This window comes from Centropristis striata, chromosome 11 (genome assembly GCF_030273125.1).
Source record: "Centropristis striata isolate RG_2023a ecotype Rhode Island chromosome 11, C.striata_1.0, whole genome shotgun sequence".
Classification (NCBI taxonomy): Eukaryota; Metazoa; Chordata; class Actinopteri; order Perciformes; family Serranidae; genus Centropristis; species Centropristis striata.
Window position 1 is genome coordinate 31,496,205 of NC_081527.1, and position 15,808 is coordinate 31,512,012.

General features: G+C 37.5%; 1 protein-coding gene across 5 annotated transcripts in view; it reads left to right on the forward strand.

Moving 5' to 3' along the window:
- LOC131980791 (zinc finger protein GLIS1) overlaps nt 1-15,808 on the forward strand; it is a 51,842-nt gene that overhangs the window by 27,925 nt on the left and 8,109 nt on the right. For 4 of the 5 annotated variants that reach the window (XM_059345090.1, XM_059345093.1, XM_059345091.1 and 1 more), the window contains exons 3-6: nt 4,295-4,456; nt 9,048-9,161; nt 11,757-11,865; nt 13,854-14,010. In XM_059345090.1, the coding sequence (XP_059201073.1) occupies nt 4,295-4,456; nt 9,048-9,161; nt 11,757-11,865; nt 13,854-14,010 (542 nt within the window). Of the gene's footprint in view, nt 1-4,294; nt 4,457-9,047; nt 9,162-11,756; nt 11,866-13,853; nt 14,011-14,148; nt 14,780-15,808 lie in introns of those variants that run through there. The other variant, XM_059345094.1, reaches the window with a different exon arrangement.

Below are 15,808 nucleotides of genomic sequence, written 5' to 3' on the forward strand. Positions count from 1 at the left end.
TTAAAAAAACAGTAAATAAACGGCACTGAGTGAAAACAAACATTCATTTCATTTCTTTCCTGGATTTTCTTGATATTCTACAAAAAAATTGTGTTCCTATCCGTCGGAAACCTGGAAAATGACGCTAGTAAGCAGTATTGTCTGTGAAGCCAAACCTGTTATACTCTTTATCTTATACCTATGTGCCATAGATTGTGTGTTTTCAAAAAACAAACATGGAAAACATGTAAATGAGCCAAAGCATTGTACAAAGGTCAGCTTGGTTTGATGGTAAAGAAAATGTTGGCCTTTAACATGAGAGACGATTTGGTTCCCGTCCTCGTCAAGTTTTTATAAAGCGCGACCACAATCATCCCCTAATCTTCACCAAGTGTTTATTATTGACATCATGTCTTCTTTAAGCTCCCATGACCTTAAAGAAGTAGTAATTTTAATCCAAACCATGGTCTTTCCCTAAACCTAGCCAAAATGTGTTTGTGCCTAAACCTAACCAACCAAACCTTAAACACAGAGTTGTCACATCATAACTGATTTATTTTTCAGCAGCGATTCGTAACAGTTTTAGAACACGCAGACAAATTATGTCGTCCAGCTGACATTCTACGTGTCATTAAAGGGCAGCTACAAACAGCTTATTTTGACAGTTCATTTGGAGGACCTGCTGCTAAAATCACCCACTAAAGCAGCTTAAAATGCTTCCCCAACAAATGCACAATTTTCTCCTCTTTGAGTTTGCCAAAACCTACAGTGCCCAGCTGTTTTAGGAATGTACTGAACCTTTTTCGATTATAAAGGGAACTCGACATTACTTATACAGCTTCTATTGAAACCAACTGGGAGCTCAGAGCCATGGACAGAAACTCCTGACAGATGGACTCACAAATTGTTGGTTTGGTCTTTTATGGGGATTGTTGTTGAATATTGCCAGTCTACACACATTCAACAACCAGGACTTGACATTAGCATCCAGCCCGCCAGCTAAATGCTGTTAGAATTCGGCAGTGTGGTAAAACTAAGTCCCTCCCAGTCCCCACTAAGTGTTTAATACGAACTCTCTTCCCTGCGTGGAGGGACTGAACAACCTGTCTTGAAACACAGACCACGGACTCGTGTGTGAGTCAAAGGGTGAAGCAAAGCATCTACAGTAATGAAAGTGAGGCCCTTCAGGCTCAGCCACACCACTGGCCCATGTCGACCATCAGGGAGGTGGAGTGAGGTGTGTGAAACCTGAAAGATGATGAACTATACCTGGGAGTTGATGGCAGGGAAAACTCAGCCTGTAGCAGCATGTTTGTGTACACAACCTTATCAGAGTTATTGTGTGTACATTTTATGTAGTCTTATTTTGGGTCATTTAGATTTAGTTCAAGTAAGTACTGCAAGTAAAACTGTAGCGAACTTAAACTCAAATAAAACACATTGTTCCAACAACTAGATTGTGGCTAGTGAAAATGAATGTCAAGTTCTCTCAATAATCATGATTAAAATGGGAAACATGACAAATAACAGTACTGATTTTAAGAATTGAACTAAATCTAAAGTTGCGGGACAAACCTCGGACTCTTTAAATGTCAGACAGTGGAAAGATTAATGTACAGTTTCCTTGAGTTTCAACAAATTCCTAATTTATAAGTAATAAAGGAAACATTATTCTCTTGGTGAGCGACCAGACTATACAGTACATGTACATGCTGTCATGACGAGGAAATACAGAACATAAACTGTAACAGAGCTTAAACAAAGCTGTGCTCATATTTCAGCTCTGTCAAAGACTTCAGAAATCTGTTTCTGTTTAGGAGCCATATATATTCGTAAGGGTGGGGGTTACATATGTTTGATTTTTTTTTTTTTAAATAATATTTCAACTACAGTAGCCATGGGGTGAACATACAAGGAAGGAGCTTTAAGTCTTTCAAACAACACAAATTGATGTGTTTAAATTTGACCTCACAGCTCAGTTCACATAAAGCTGCTACACATTTATATTAACATCTGATATGTATGTCCTCATTTTCCTACGACATGAAGACTTTCAATTTAATCTCTATGCATGTTAATATACCTCCATGTGTATATTCTTTGTTTGAATTTATATTTTAGTCACTAGCCTGTTTTATTTTTTATGGGTTGCCTTTATTTTCTGTTTTGTTTTTTGTTGTTTGTCAAGGCGATTTCAAGCCTTGAATCAATTAATCACCATGATGTAGTGTTTTTTATGTAGAGACTTATTAAAGTAAACGAGGTGACTGACATTTACTGACTCATTAGCGAGACCTAATAAAACCCCTGGAATGAATATTGGGTAGAAAAACCGTTTCCATATTTTCCTCTGGATTAGTTTAAAAAGGATAAAACGCTTTATTCTTGTGTTTTAGTTTGGGATTAAGACCCGGATGTCATTTAAAGACTTGTTTTCAAAACACTATTAATCCTTTTCAGAAACAAATCCGTACCTGAATTGAATTGTTTTGATATCTCTAAAGTACATGAGGCATTAATCTTATTTAAATGTCATGTTATTCTCCAACAAGCACAATGATTTGCTTTTATTTTGTTTCTTTATTGTTCTCTTTGTTAGCAGATGAAACTCTCTCTAAATGAGTGATGAATAACATGTTTGTAACATTTAGAATGACTTTATGTTTAGAATATGTTTGGATTGAGAATATGTTTAGATTGACCAAATAATGTGAATTTAGAAAGTTTGGCAGAGTAGAATTTTTTTTTAATTCTCTTGAGTGATCGTATAAACGCTCCCTGTTGGCGCTTCTGGAGGTTTAAATCAAACTTTGAGAAATATTTTCATTTAAACTTTGACTTGCATGTCAGAAATGAAAACATTTTTAAGTCCGTGAGATTTGAGATTGAATGTGACACAGTTTCTGTAAAGTTATAAAGCTTTAGTTTACGGCCTGCAGTCTGTAGCCCTCTGACTCTGATATTTGCTTCTTGTCTGGCTCCAGTCCAAAAGAAACTAAAACCTACCACAGCCGTGTGTGTGTAGGTGTGTGTGAGAGTGTAGTTTAGTTCCAATTTGCTATTTGGGAAAAGGCCATTACCTGAAGTTTATGATTCAATAACCTAAAATGTATGAATTTATAGCATGATGTATTGCCTCTTTACTGGCTATTTCTGTTGGACTTGACTTCAGCATAACTCATCTGTAATTCGAAAATGGGGTTTTATTATGTGTTAGTTACAGGCCAACATGCTTTTAAGTGATGGAGCAAGGATTTGTTTGGACAAGAACATAAAGGTTGTGATGTTTTAATTCCTTTTGGTTACCAGAAGTGAGATAAAACTAGGATGTATATACGAAATACTGAAGAGGTCCAATGCAAAGCTGCTTTTTTTTGACTGCAGGAACTTTCCCCAGGGACTAGGAACCTTTGGAGCAACTCATTGTGTTTGACTGCAGGGACCAGGGTCTGAGTGAAAAGTCAGAGAGAGAGCGCCAGAGAGAGAGAGAGAGAGATTGTGCAAGTGTTAGAAGAAATAGAAAGTACAGAGGTTGCTGTGAATGCTGTGAATGAGAAAGCCAGTGGATTGGAGAAAAAAAATGGCCGAAAGCAAAAAAACTGTCAAACACTAAAAACAGATGATTTACTGTGGAAATAGATGTTTCATTTTCCTCCTCTGCTTTCCGTTCATTACATTTAACTTGCAGCAATAAATACTATGCAGCAGTAAATATCGTCACAGTGAGACAAAAACTCAAGATTTTTCTTTCTTTAGATTAAACAGGTGGCTGTGTTTACTGCTGCGACCACCAGCAGCCCTCATGTTGCCTTAACATAAGTCAGCAGAATAGTTAGCCTAATATTCACAGGTCTTTAGACTGCTATGGAAATATAGACTGCAATGGATTGGAGGAATCTTTCAGTTCTGTGAAAACTTGCTCAAAATGCAGCTAAATTCAAACTGCCTTTCATTTTGCATTGTCACATTTTATCCCTAGTTGAAATGTTCTTCTGTGCCTGTGTGACATTCAAAACAAAGCATGCATTACAGGTATTTATGAATACACATTAAAATGTGCCAAAAGTTGGGTGAGTATTCCTGAGCCAAGTGTTTGTATTAGATGATGTTTTGACCTTTAGTGAGGCCCTGCAGTGGGCAGACCTCATAAATCTACCGGTCCCCCTGACCCCACTCTGTAGCTCTACCTTTAAGCTACTTTTAACTGTTATTCATATCCAAGAAATCCTTTTTGAATAAGATTATACATCACTCTCATCACATGGTAGAAGTGTCAGGTTGCAGTAAGACTGTTTAATTATTGTTTCTTTGTCAGTTTGAAGGCTGCTCCAAGGCGTTCTCACGTCTGGAGAACCTGAAGATCCACCTGAGGAGCCACACAGGAGAGAAACCGTACATCTGCCAACATCCCGGCTGCCTCAAGGCATTCAGCAACTCCAGTGACCGGGCCAAACACCAGCGCACACATCTGGACACGGTCAGTAACACCCAGCCACCCACCCTGCACGTTTTTAAGACCATTGAACAGCGTTTTCTATTAGTTACAGTATTGTACACCACCTCCATAGTCAAAGTGAAACATAAAGGCTGCAGCAGCACACAGTCAAACATCCAGAGAAAATAAATTTGTTCAGTTTATCTGGTTAGAACAATTCTAATAAATGTATCAGTTAACTGAGGAAAATGAAATCACTTCAATAAATCCTGAAGCACTGCGAATGAGCCAATTTCAAGTCGTTTCTCCCTGTATGGTTTGGTCTTCATGGTGTGTTGAAAAAATACTTTAATAAGCGGAGTTAAACAGCAGCATTTCAAATTACAGCAACCGAAAACCATTTCATTACAAACATGAGGTAAAGCAGAGTTCTAGCAAGAATTAGGCATTTTTTCATTCATAAGCATCACTATTGAGATGATTTGCAGCTATTACTCCTGCCAACTGCAAGGATGATTGAATATCACAGTTGGAGATTTACATACTGTTGGTGAGCCATTAATTCTCAACTCAATATCTTTTCATTTTCTGCTTTTGCGCTGTTGCAATTTATAAAAACTGGCAGCAGAATTCACCATCTAATAACCATAAATGATGAAACTGACAGGAGAATTTATCAGGGTGATCCGGAGAAGCCAGGTTGATGGTAGTAAATTAAGCTTCTTCAGCAAAAGAAGTTATGAAATCCACCACTGACGCAACCTGAGAGAGAACAGAGAACACAATCCAAATTTTTTAAACTTGCCACGCCAGGCTCCCCCTGGTGCATCAAGTGCCAGATATCATGAAAGAATCGTAGCTCTTTACGTGATGGTTTAATCATGTCCAGTGGTGGAAAACATCGAAGTAGATTTGTTCACGGACAATTTGTAGGTGCATATATTTCTATATTATTATGCTTTTTTCTTCTTTGTTTACAGACAATATCGGATTTTGATAGTAAATAAAAATCTACCTTTTCTCTGTAGATTGTGCACTGATTTTGCACCATTATGCCACTGCAGAGGTACTCAGAGGACTGATTTCATAAACAAGTAACATTATAAAAAAGCAAAAGTGGAGTTTACATGCCCTAAATGCATTTGCACCATGAACTGGAGACGGTATAGATCGTTTATATAGGGCCCCTAGAGTAATGAGATGCATTGTGGTTAATGTAGAAACAAGTGTAATGTAATATAGGTCTAGTTTTGACAAGGAATAAATAGACAATCTTTCTGGTTCTGTTGCATCAATTTTGATACTTTTACAATGCATAAAAAGGTGCAGTGGTCTTTTAGGTAAAGGAAATTCATTTTTCTTCATCGCATTCTTCTTTTGCATAAAGTCATTAGAAACATTTACAAAAAAGTCATGTCTAAATCAAAAAACGCTGCCATTTAACCCATGTTAAACCCACATAACTCAACCTATTTAATGTCTAAAATGAGCTGTAGTTTCTACAACCCTGATTCCAATAAAAACAGAATGCATCAAATTCAAAAAGTATATCCATTTCAACATTAGATATCTTGTCTTTGTACTGTATTTGAGTTCTGCACAGTGTCACAACTTTTTTTAGAATCGGGTTTGTAAAGCTTCTCTCTGCTCTCGGCTTCAAATACAGAGATTTCTTTGTGATATACAATATTTGTTGGTAATAAGGGGTTCGCTTTAATCTAAAGTGCCACAGCTCCCCTCTTTCCTCCTCTTTCTGAATCTAGTACAGAACATTCTGTAGGATTGTGAAACTACATACCTGCTGTGGATTTATTCTATAAACCACAGTTATTTTTACTCCTGCTGACAAGCGATGAGGACTTAGCAGTAATCCAGCAAATCAGATCTCTTATTACACGGGTGAGATGGAGCTGTACGTTGCACTCCAGTGTTATTACAACAAGAGGAGAAAGTTATTTTCTCCTTTTTGTGGTTTCACGCTGGCTAATAGTGGCTTCGCAGTTGCGTCACAAATCAAGAATCAGACACATCTGGCGCCATCACGGAGCCCCAGATGTGTCCCAGAACTGTCTGAATGTAAATAACTGCTGAATATAGAATAACCAGCCAAAAAGACTGGTGTCAATACAAGTTATTTAGGTTTGACTAAATATCTTGTATTGTGTTACTAATGTTACAAATAATAGTGTGTTATGAGAGATTTGTTTCCAGAATGAGGTCAGTCTCATTCCGATGTGTGTCAACTACAATTTTCAGCTCACATAACCTGAAAATTTTGCTCCTTTTGGATGTTTTTAATCCATATATATACGGCCATCTCTGCACGATTTTTGTGTTTTTAAGACTGTGTTGACTTTCTAGATAAATGTAAAACAGCAAATGTTGAAATCAAAATAACAAATTGATTTTGAAATGATAACTGACTGACTTTTGTTTTCCGCTTGTCTTTGATTGTCGATTTATGTCTTTTAACATTTGTATAAATGTGACACTCATAACTGCTCTCTGACATGTATATTCACTCATTTATGGCCTAATTTTTAGCAGCTGACAAAACCACTATGCATGCAAACACTAAGCATGCAAGGACAGTACAGTCTAACACTTAATTTATCCTTTTCGCCTCCCAGGGAATATTAGAAACAGTTCCATAATAGCAAGATATTGGCCAGTTTTTACGTCAGGCATGGTAGAGGAGTAGTTGCTCAGATGTCGAATCTGCAGAAGAGTAATTGGATGCCTGAAAAGTTATATCTTTTTTTTACATTTTAGGATTAATAACAACAAAAAGATGACAAAATAACAAAAAAATGTACATAATCAGTATTATAGTAATGCCAACATGACATTGTGATCATACATGATCATACTTTATCTTCAAACAGCTTTTTGTCTTAAAGTCTGCTAAAAATGTTCACTTCCTCTACAGCTGTTCCCTTAATTCAACCCTTTAAAAAGACATTTAATTCAACTCATTACATTCGATTAACTGGCAAACAACCTATTTTGTCTGTTTGTCTGTTGTTTAAAAACCTATAAGCCTCTGAATGTAAAGTTTTTCATTTAATAAACAGGTGGGTTAGTTGGTTATTGGTAGCACCATGTAGGTCATTATTTTTGACTTGTGATGTTCAGATTCTGGTACATAAACCTACAAGATTCAACTAAATAATGTACATGTGTTTTCATGAGAACTTAATTCAGTCCACCTGGTGAAACACTCAGCAATGACAAAGGGGGAAAAAGCTGTGATGAATTAGATTCATGGAAATTTGCTCATTTACTCATCCAAACGTACGACTCTGAGATTGTGAAATACAGACAACACAATCTCCAAGGGCAGAAATGTGCTACTTTTAAGTAAAATGGTGCAAAAACCCTCTCTATGTAAGAACTTATAAGCATGTTCCTTGATGTTTTTTATAATGTCTTTTATTTAGAAAATTACTCAATTTGGCTAAGCTATGAAAGTCTTCATCTGCTGAAAAGTACCTGCTGAAATAAATGGTCTTTCATTTATGTATACACTGAATACAGGTAGATGTTGAGTTTCAATGAATACGTTTGTTGAACTGGAGGAAATATATCTGAGCCGTTCCTCCTAACTCCTCTCTCTCTTCCTCTCCTTAAGCCTGCAGACGAAAGGTAAATATACATTTTCAGTTAAGGAGTGCGTCATGTAAAATTTGTTGACATAATCTTCCTGTGCTTCCTCTCTCTGTTAGTACGATGTCACACTGAGTAACCACATTTACCCTAAATGTTTGTGCGTACGGTATATTACACAGGAGGATTACTGTACACGGTATCACACCTGTAAACCATCTGGATGTTACTCAACTAAACTTGTACTATTGTTTGTAAACACAATTATATTTTGCGTTTGACATCATATCCATAATCCATATGGTGTGGTGAATGTTGTGACCTGACTTGAAGTATAGAATACATATTCACGGGTTCAGTCTGTACCGTTGTATCAGTGGGGGAAATATCAAGTAATGCCTACGGAACTTTCATGGCATTTTATGGTTTATGCACCTTATACTTTTCACTCCTCTACACGTATTTGACTAGTTACAAAAACAAACATATGATCAATTTATAAAAACCAAAAAAGTAAACCAGTGATTGGTCCAGTTTGACCTTTGCTTCCTTTTAACTGGCTCACGTACTACTCACTGCCAAACTTTGTGTGGGAAAATGTAAACGGAGGCTCTTCGGGTCTGTGTGCCGTAAATTGTTTTGTCTGATTACATGAGGAATCGGACCTGGTGAGAGACTTTCAGGATGTAGAAATAGCCAATTATCACTGATGGTCTCATTTAGTTATGTAGATCATAAAGTGTTAAACAAATGCTGTTTCATAATTGGCTAAAAAACTAATTGTAGCTGCTTTAAGTAAAAAACTTGAACGCTTCTTCCGGCACTGAGTTTGTCAATCATGAACCTAAAATATCATAAAATATCATAAATTAACACCCATAAAATGAATAAATATAAATCATGTTTTCCGAGTATGCACAGAATTATATTTTTGGAGCATAAAAAACACACTCATAGTACCATTTTTTCTCTCTTTCTTTTCTCCCACACTTTTTCTCAATTCTGCTTGTCATTGTTTCGTTCACAGAAGCCGTACGCCTGTCAGATCCCAGGATGCACCAAACGCTACACCGACCCCAGCTCATTACGGAAGCACGTCAAAGCCCACTCAGCCAAAGGCCTTCAGGAGAGGGAGGTCAAGGTAACTACAGCAACTGTGTTCTCACATGTTGGATATTTAGCTGAGAGCAGAACACTGATTACTTCTCACATCACCAACATCTATAATAAAACCTTCTTGTGTTTCTAAAACTAGATTGGGTTACATTATATTAGATTAGATGTGGTTGAAAGGCAAAACTGTAAATAAAAATCTAGTGAATTGGGCTTAAATAAACTGTTTTCTTTTTCTTTTTTCTAAAGTAGTTATTACATTAAGTGGCATTTTTCAAGCTTTTATTGGACAGGGAACACTGGAGAGTGATATACAACAAAGGAAAACTACTGGACTCAAACCAGTGGCATTGTGGCCACATGGTCAGCGTCTTAAACCGCAAGGCCACCATGAAGCCCCCATAAATACTTATTTATTACTTGATGGTCATGTCATCTTTCTCTTTGACCTAAGATGTTTCATTGAAATTGGATTTAGTACGGAAATAACATCCATTTCTATCGAGTGGTTAACCATAAGTTAGGGAGCTGATGTTTATGTAAATACTGTTTCAGAAGCTTTTCTGCCATAACAAGAATAACATTCAATATAAAAACCACAGTTCATGACTTTTTTATGAATATGATCAATTTCAAAGTCTGTATTATAGGCTACAGTATATTTTAAATATACTGGTATAAAATATAGCCAAATTCAGTGTAAATTTTCCAAACTCTTTTATTATAGGTGCAGAAGCAGTGACGGTAACTGAAAGAGCAGCCTGGTCTCTTTAAAAGGACATTTCCATATATTTTGTCCAAGATTATGTTTGTTGTTGTCATATTGCATATATGTTTGTAATCAAAGCCTGCAGGTCTGCAGGGTGGATGGGGGGATGTAGCTAAATGTATTTTAGCCACCTAAAAGGCCCAGCTAAAACCAGTATGAGTATAAGTGTGTGCTGTATGTTTTCACTGCTTTTCATTGCCGTCCGACAGCCCTGTTCATGCAGGGGGAACTAAGGTTGTTCTATACTCTTGCAAAGACCCCAGACTCCATTGACAAAACCAGTAATTTTACCTTGCAGAACACAGGAGTTGCTGGTCTACCGCTACCTAGATCGGTTAGTTTGTTTGTGTTACTGTCTAACTTACCCCTTAAAATACCAAAGTCAGACAATAACACAAACTGAGCAACCTGAACAAAACTCTTGTCTTAACTCCTGAGGTAAAAGTGTTTAGTCAAAGGAGTCAAGTAGCTTTGAAGAGAGCATAGATAATGGCTTCAGTTTTCTGTCTGACAGGACGGTAAGCAGGGAAAATTTAATGTACACTATATAAACTTTTTTTAAGTGGCTAAACTAAGTAAAGCTGCTGCCCCCATCCACAGCAGTACATTATTTGGCTTCTGTGTCAGTTCTCTTGCCTGTTTCTCCAAACTGTGGACATGCTGACCACCATCAACTGTAGATAATACACTGACTATGGATAAGTAACTCATACAACCCCACTTCCAATAATCCAAACTACCCCTTTAAGACAGTTTTGAAGTTTGTTCCCGTCTGTTAGAATTAAGTTTAATGATAAGAATGAAGAGAATGGTTCTTGACTTTAGAGGAAACTGAAAAGAGAAAGGTTTCTCAGGGGTCAGTGGTTCTAGGTAGCTCCCTTTCCCTGATTGAAGAACTCTTGTTTCTGAGAGACAGAGATGAAGAGCAACAGGAGGAGAGAGTAAGCATGTTTATGATTCAGTAGGATGAAATACAACAAAACAAAGTATTACACACACTCCCTGGAAGTCAGAATAGGGAGCCTATTGTTCGCCGTTATCTGGGCCTTGTTTGTTTTCTATGGACCGTGAGTGACACTGGGGCTTTGTGTGTATTCCCATGCCTTGTTTGGTTTAAACAGAAACACGTGTGCTTGTAAGTTGTGACATGGCTAACACGCCCTCCGCTGCAGTAAACCCTGTGGGGCTAAAGAGGACTTTGAAATATTAAACATGCACTTCATAAACTCCTCACGGTTGTACATTTCTTCGAGCTGATGCGCCACCGCTATTGAAGTTTGTATCTTCATAAACACTGGTTTGGGCGCACATTTTTAGCTGATTATTCATCCATCTTTTGTGGTTTCTGGGTGTCCTTCATGAGCTAGTCAGCGAGTCCTGGAGCTGTCTATAAATTGTTTTGGAAAGTCCTGGGGGATCCACTGTTAACGCTGGATAATAAAGTAAATTGTCTTGCCTTAACTTTGTTAGAACATCTTGGAATAAGATTGCCTAACAAGATTTCTGGATTTTGTACCTCAAGAAGCTGGATCGCGAGACGAAACAAGAACCAGGCATCTGGTTCAAGCATCATTTCTTTGAAAAATGAACAGTAGAAAACTGCCTGCAGAAATCTCTCTGTGTTTCAATTGTTCTACTGTATGTAATCAAAAGAGAAGTGAATCATTTCAAAGTTTAGCTCCATGGGAGCTGTGTTGCCCAACAGCAAAACACAATTGGAAGAGAACTAAGCTGCAGCTTTAACATAATTACTCTCATCCCTGCATGCAGGCAGGCAAACGCACACGTGAAAACACGACACCACAATATACTTTTATCATCTGTATGAACATCTGTATTTGGTCTGTTTCACAGGTTCAGGTGCACACAATGCTGGAATCGGATATTTTGAGCGATTGTCTGGCGAGGCAGCACCTCCACCAAGGAAACGGATCACCTTTACCCAGCTTAGATGACTTCACAGGTATGCACAGATGAAACAGTAGCAAAAGCAAATGGAAATCTGTGTTTAACCTCCAACACCTCTCTGAAAATGAGGGAAAACAAAGAGAAGGGTAATTGCCCAAACACCTGGGCTGTTTGCCTGTCTCTTCCATTTTCTCCCATGGCCTCATTTGCTCCTTTTCCTCTCCCTCCTCTCCTCCATTCCTTCGATGATAGCTCATCATGCCAGTGTTTACCTTGTCCAATTACCGGGCACTGACTGCGGGCGAGTTGGCCCTCTCCCCGCCCGTCCCTCAGCTTCTCCAAACCGGTTTTCCAGCCAAGCTCTTTTTCTTTCCCTTTCAATGGCTGAACTGGGATCAAGAAGCTGTCAGGTATACTGAGGCTCAGTTGGCAAAAGAGAGGGGAGAGTGTCCAGGAGAGCTGTCCATGTCTATTACTTCAGACTACTTGCAGTTTTACCCAGAAGACTTTGAGGGAAAAGCCTCAAACAGCACACTACCAGCTATGTTTATTCAGGGTGAAACAAGCATGTCAGTGTTTAATTTTGAAAATGTCCCAAGAGGACTTTCTCCTTATCAGAAACGGCCAAATGTTACTTTGTGACTGTTATGTATACCTCTGTATGTACATTACTGTATGTATGCTCGGTTTGTGGTGACACATGCTATCACCATCAGCCGCCCTTAAACTCAAAGCCAAGTGTTGAAAGCCCGGCTCATATTTGTGTTACAGCTTTAAATGAATGCCACCAAAAACCTGTGTTTTTTGTATCTGACACTGGCCTCCTGTAGGTTAGAAATATGTCTGTAAAATTCGGAGCTTGAGCCTTCACAGGGAATGGCAGCAGTCAGATTAGATTTGAACTGTTTAAAACAGACCTGGCTTTCAATACGTAAAAAATTGAAACTTGTCAAACTATTCTCAAAACTTTATCCACATTTTCTCTCTCCATGTTTAGGCTCAGTGCATTTAAAACACTTTTATTACTGTCTTAAATATGGTACTGCAGTTAGCCGCTTAGCTGTTAGCTGTCTATAAGTTGATCAACAGAAAATTAATTGACATATTGTAATAATTTGCACTTATTATCAAATACTCATCTCCCGTAGGTTAGGAATGCATCTGAAAAGTTTAGTTAGCTATCTGCTAACTGTTACAACTGAGCATGTAAAAAAAAAAAAAAATATATATATATATAGGCCTAGCTTATACATTATAATGTCCATAGGAACTTGGCAAACTACTCCGATAACATTATTCACATTTTCTCTGTCCATTTATATGCTAAGTATGGTTGTTTAAATTACTCAAATATGTGTAAAAAAATAGCCTATGGTTTAATATTGCTTGCTAGCACAATTAGCAACTTAGCCATTAGCTTTGTCGAAACCTTCCGTTTCTTTTAAGTCTTGGACAATAAAGTTATTCAACACAAATGTAATTCACATTTTTTAATAATTCCTTCATTAATAAGTTCCAGCTCATCATGAAGTATTTTGAGGTTTTGAACAGTTGGTCAAACAAAACAAGCAATTTAAAAACGTCAAACACATTTTTATTCTTCTGAGATTTTAAAGACACATTGATAAATTAAATACTTAAAAAGAAATATAATGACAGATTAGTTGAGAATGAAATAAATCACTGGATGGTTGCTTACGTTGGTAGCGAACAACATAGACACCTAACAGCTAGCAAAAGTCTAGCTAATGTATGTATTTAGCCATATTTTGGTGACAGTTTGAGTGTTTGGTGCAAACTGGCCGTGAAGACGGACGAAGCATGAAAGCACGACAGTGAATTATGCTGCTTTGGCAGTTTTGGAAGCTTCTGTGGACACCCTGGAACATTTTTCCTAAAACTCTCAATCATAACTTCAAAGCTAACTGCTACATAAACCACCACAAAGGATCAACCTTTTCAGAGCTACCTTACAAGCCAAAATGTGTTTCTTGCTGCTCAAAACATATATTGTCATTGAAGTAATCCTCGTCTGTCTTTCAGGTGTGTACTCAAACAGCAGCTCTGTCCACAACCGGGCAAATTCAGAGTTTCTCCCACCACCAGCAGACACCTGCTCCCGGTATCGAGGCTTGGAGGGAAACTTCGACGCCAACAGTCCAATATCTTCAATTCCAAGCGCAGAAAGCATGAGAGAGGGGTGAGTGTAAGGTCTTGCTCTTACGTAGATCATGATGTTAAATTTGTTGCAGCCCGAAAACGTAATTATTTATTTTTTTATTAGGGCTTCATAAGCAATGCTGCAGTTATTATTTGCTCTTTGAACTTTTTTTTACAGCTGGCAGTTGGATGTTAAGTGCCTTGTTCGTGGGGAGCACAACAGTAGTTGTTACAGGAGATATATTTTGTTGTTTATTTTTTCCCATTTTCTGTTTTATTGCACTTTTTTCATTGTTTCATAGAGTGAAGTCACCATTAAGAAAAATGACCTTTTATATCATGAGATGCAGCTGTTAAACAATAAATGTCAAACAGTATATTTTTATGTTCTCACTGTCATGCATTTTAAAAATAAATTGCTTTTATTTCTTGGAAAACAGAGTATTTTACTACTACTGTGCCAGCAATGGACCCAAAGGCTAACCTAAATGTTCAGTTCATCCAAATCGCTAAAAACAACATTTTCCCTTTTACCCCTGGTGGAGTCTGGCAAGGATTTGAGTTATCAACTGCAGGGACTTCTGCTGCCAACCCGATACAATGGAACTGAATGAGATTTTGTTTGCATTTGGCAGTTTTCATCCGGAGCTATTTTCTACGAAAGATAAAAATAGTGAAAACTGACCACAGTTTTCTGCTCCTCTCTGCATGTTGGAGTGAACCTTTTTTCATTTGACAAATCTGATATGTACCAAAGCATTTTTAAACTGCTGAAACCAAAGCAGTTCCACCCTGCGCTATGTCAAATCATGAATACATGGACGCCATTAAAACCCAGTTGTGATGTGACTTTTCTTCGCCTCTCTTGTCTGGAAAGCACATGCCCCGAAACAGGGAAAGTGATGCGAGCCTGTGCATTCTTGAATAAACCAGAGACATTATCACTAGAGATGGAGTTATGGCTTTGTGGTCACACTGATTGGATACTTGGAGGCCGCAGAACGTATGTGTACTGTAAACTGAGACAAATTTTGTCTAGCCCAGTATAAAAGTAGATGTGAGACTAAAAAGATACAGCTGAAGGCCTCCAGGGCAGCAGTTTCTGGACAATATGGCCTCAAATCATTGGTCATTGAAGAATAGCTTGTAAAGTTACATTTATTGGCACAGCAGTAACAACAAAGGCAGTCTGGTCAATAAAAGGGAGCTGATAAGGGCCAAAGTAACATTTTTGTGGTTTATTAAGAGGTATAAAATCTTCACATTTAATGCACATAGTTTCACATGAAATTGTCCAGTATTTCCACAGAATTGTGTTTTCTAATGGGCTTTAGGTCCTGGCAGAGGAGTACAGACGTGTAGTTCTCTCTGAACACATATTCAAACCTATAAGCTTGAGGTTTATTATTGACTTTGGAAACAACAGTTTAACAAAAGGTTCTTAGAACATGGTTAAATTACTGGAAAACTTGATATCTAAGACTTTCAGCAACATTTGATGGCCTTCATGCTGCAGATTTTTTTCTTCTTCCAGAAAATGAACCTTGTGCTTGTGAACCTTGAGCACAGTTTGATAGGGGACTTTGATTTATCAAAATACACTTTGACAGAAATCTTAATTAAAGATATTATGATAGAGTATCACAATATTCTCCCTATATTCCTATAATATATGTGGAGTGATTAGTTGCGTAATATAAAATTAAATTGTCTATTGAAATATTCTACCCAAGAAATTTTAAGTAATGATATTAAGTAATGACATAAACATTTTTTGTTTGAATGTACTGAGATCTTGGTAAATTGAAGATAATGCTACACACTAAAGTTGTCTATCT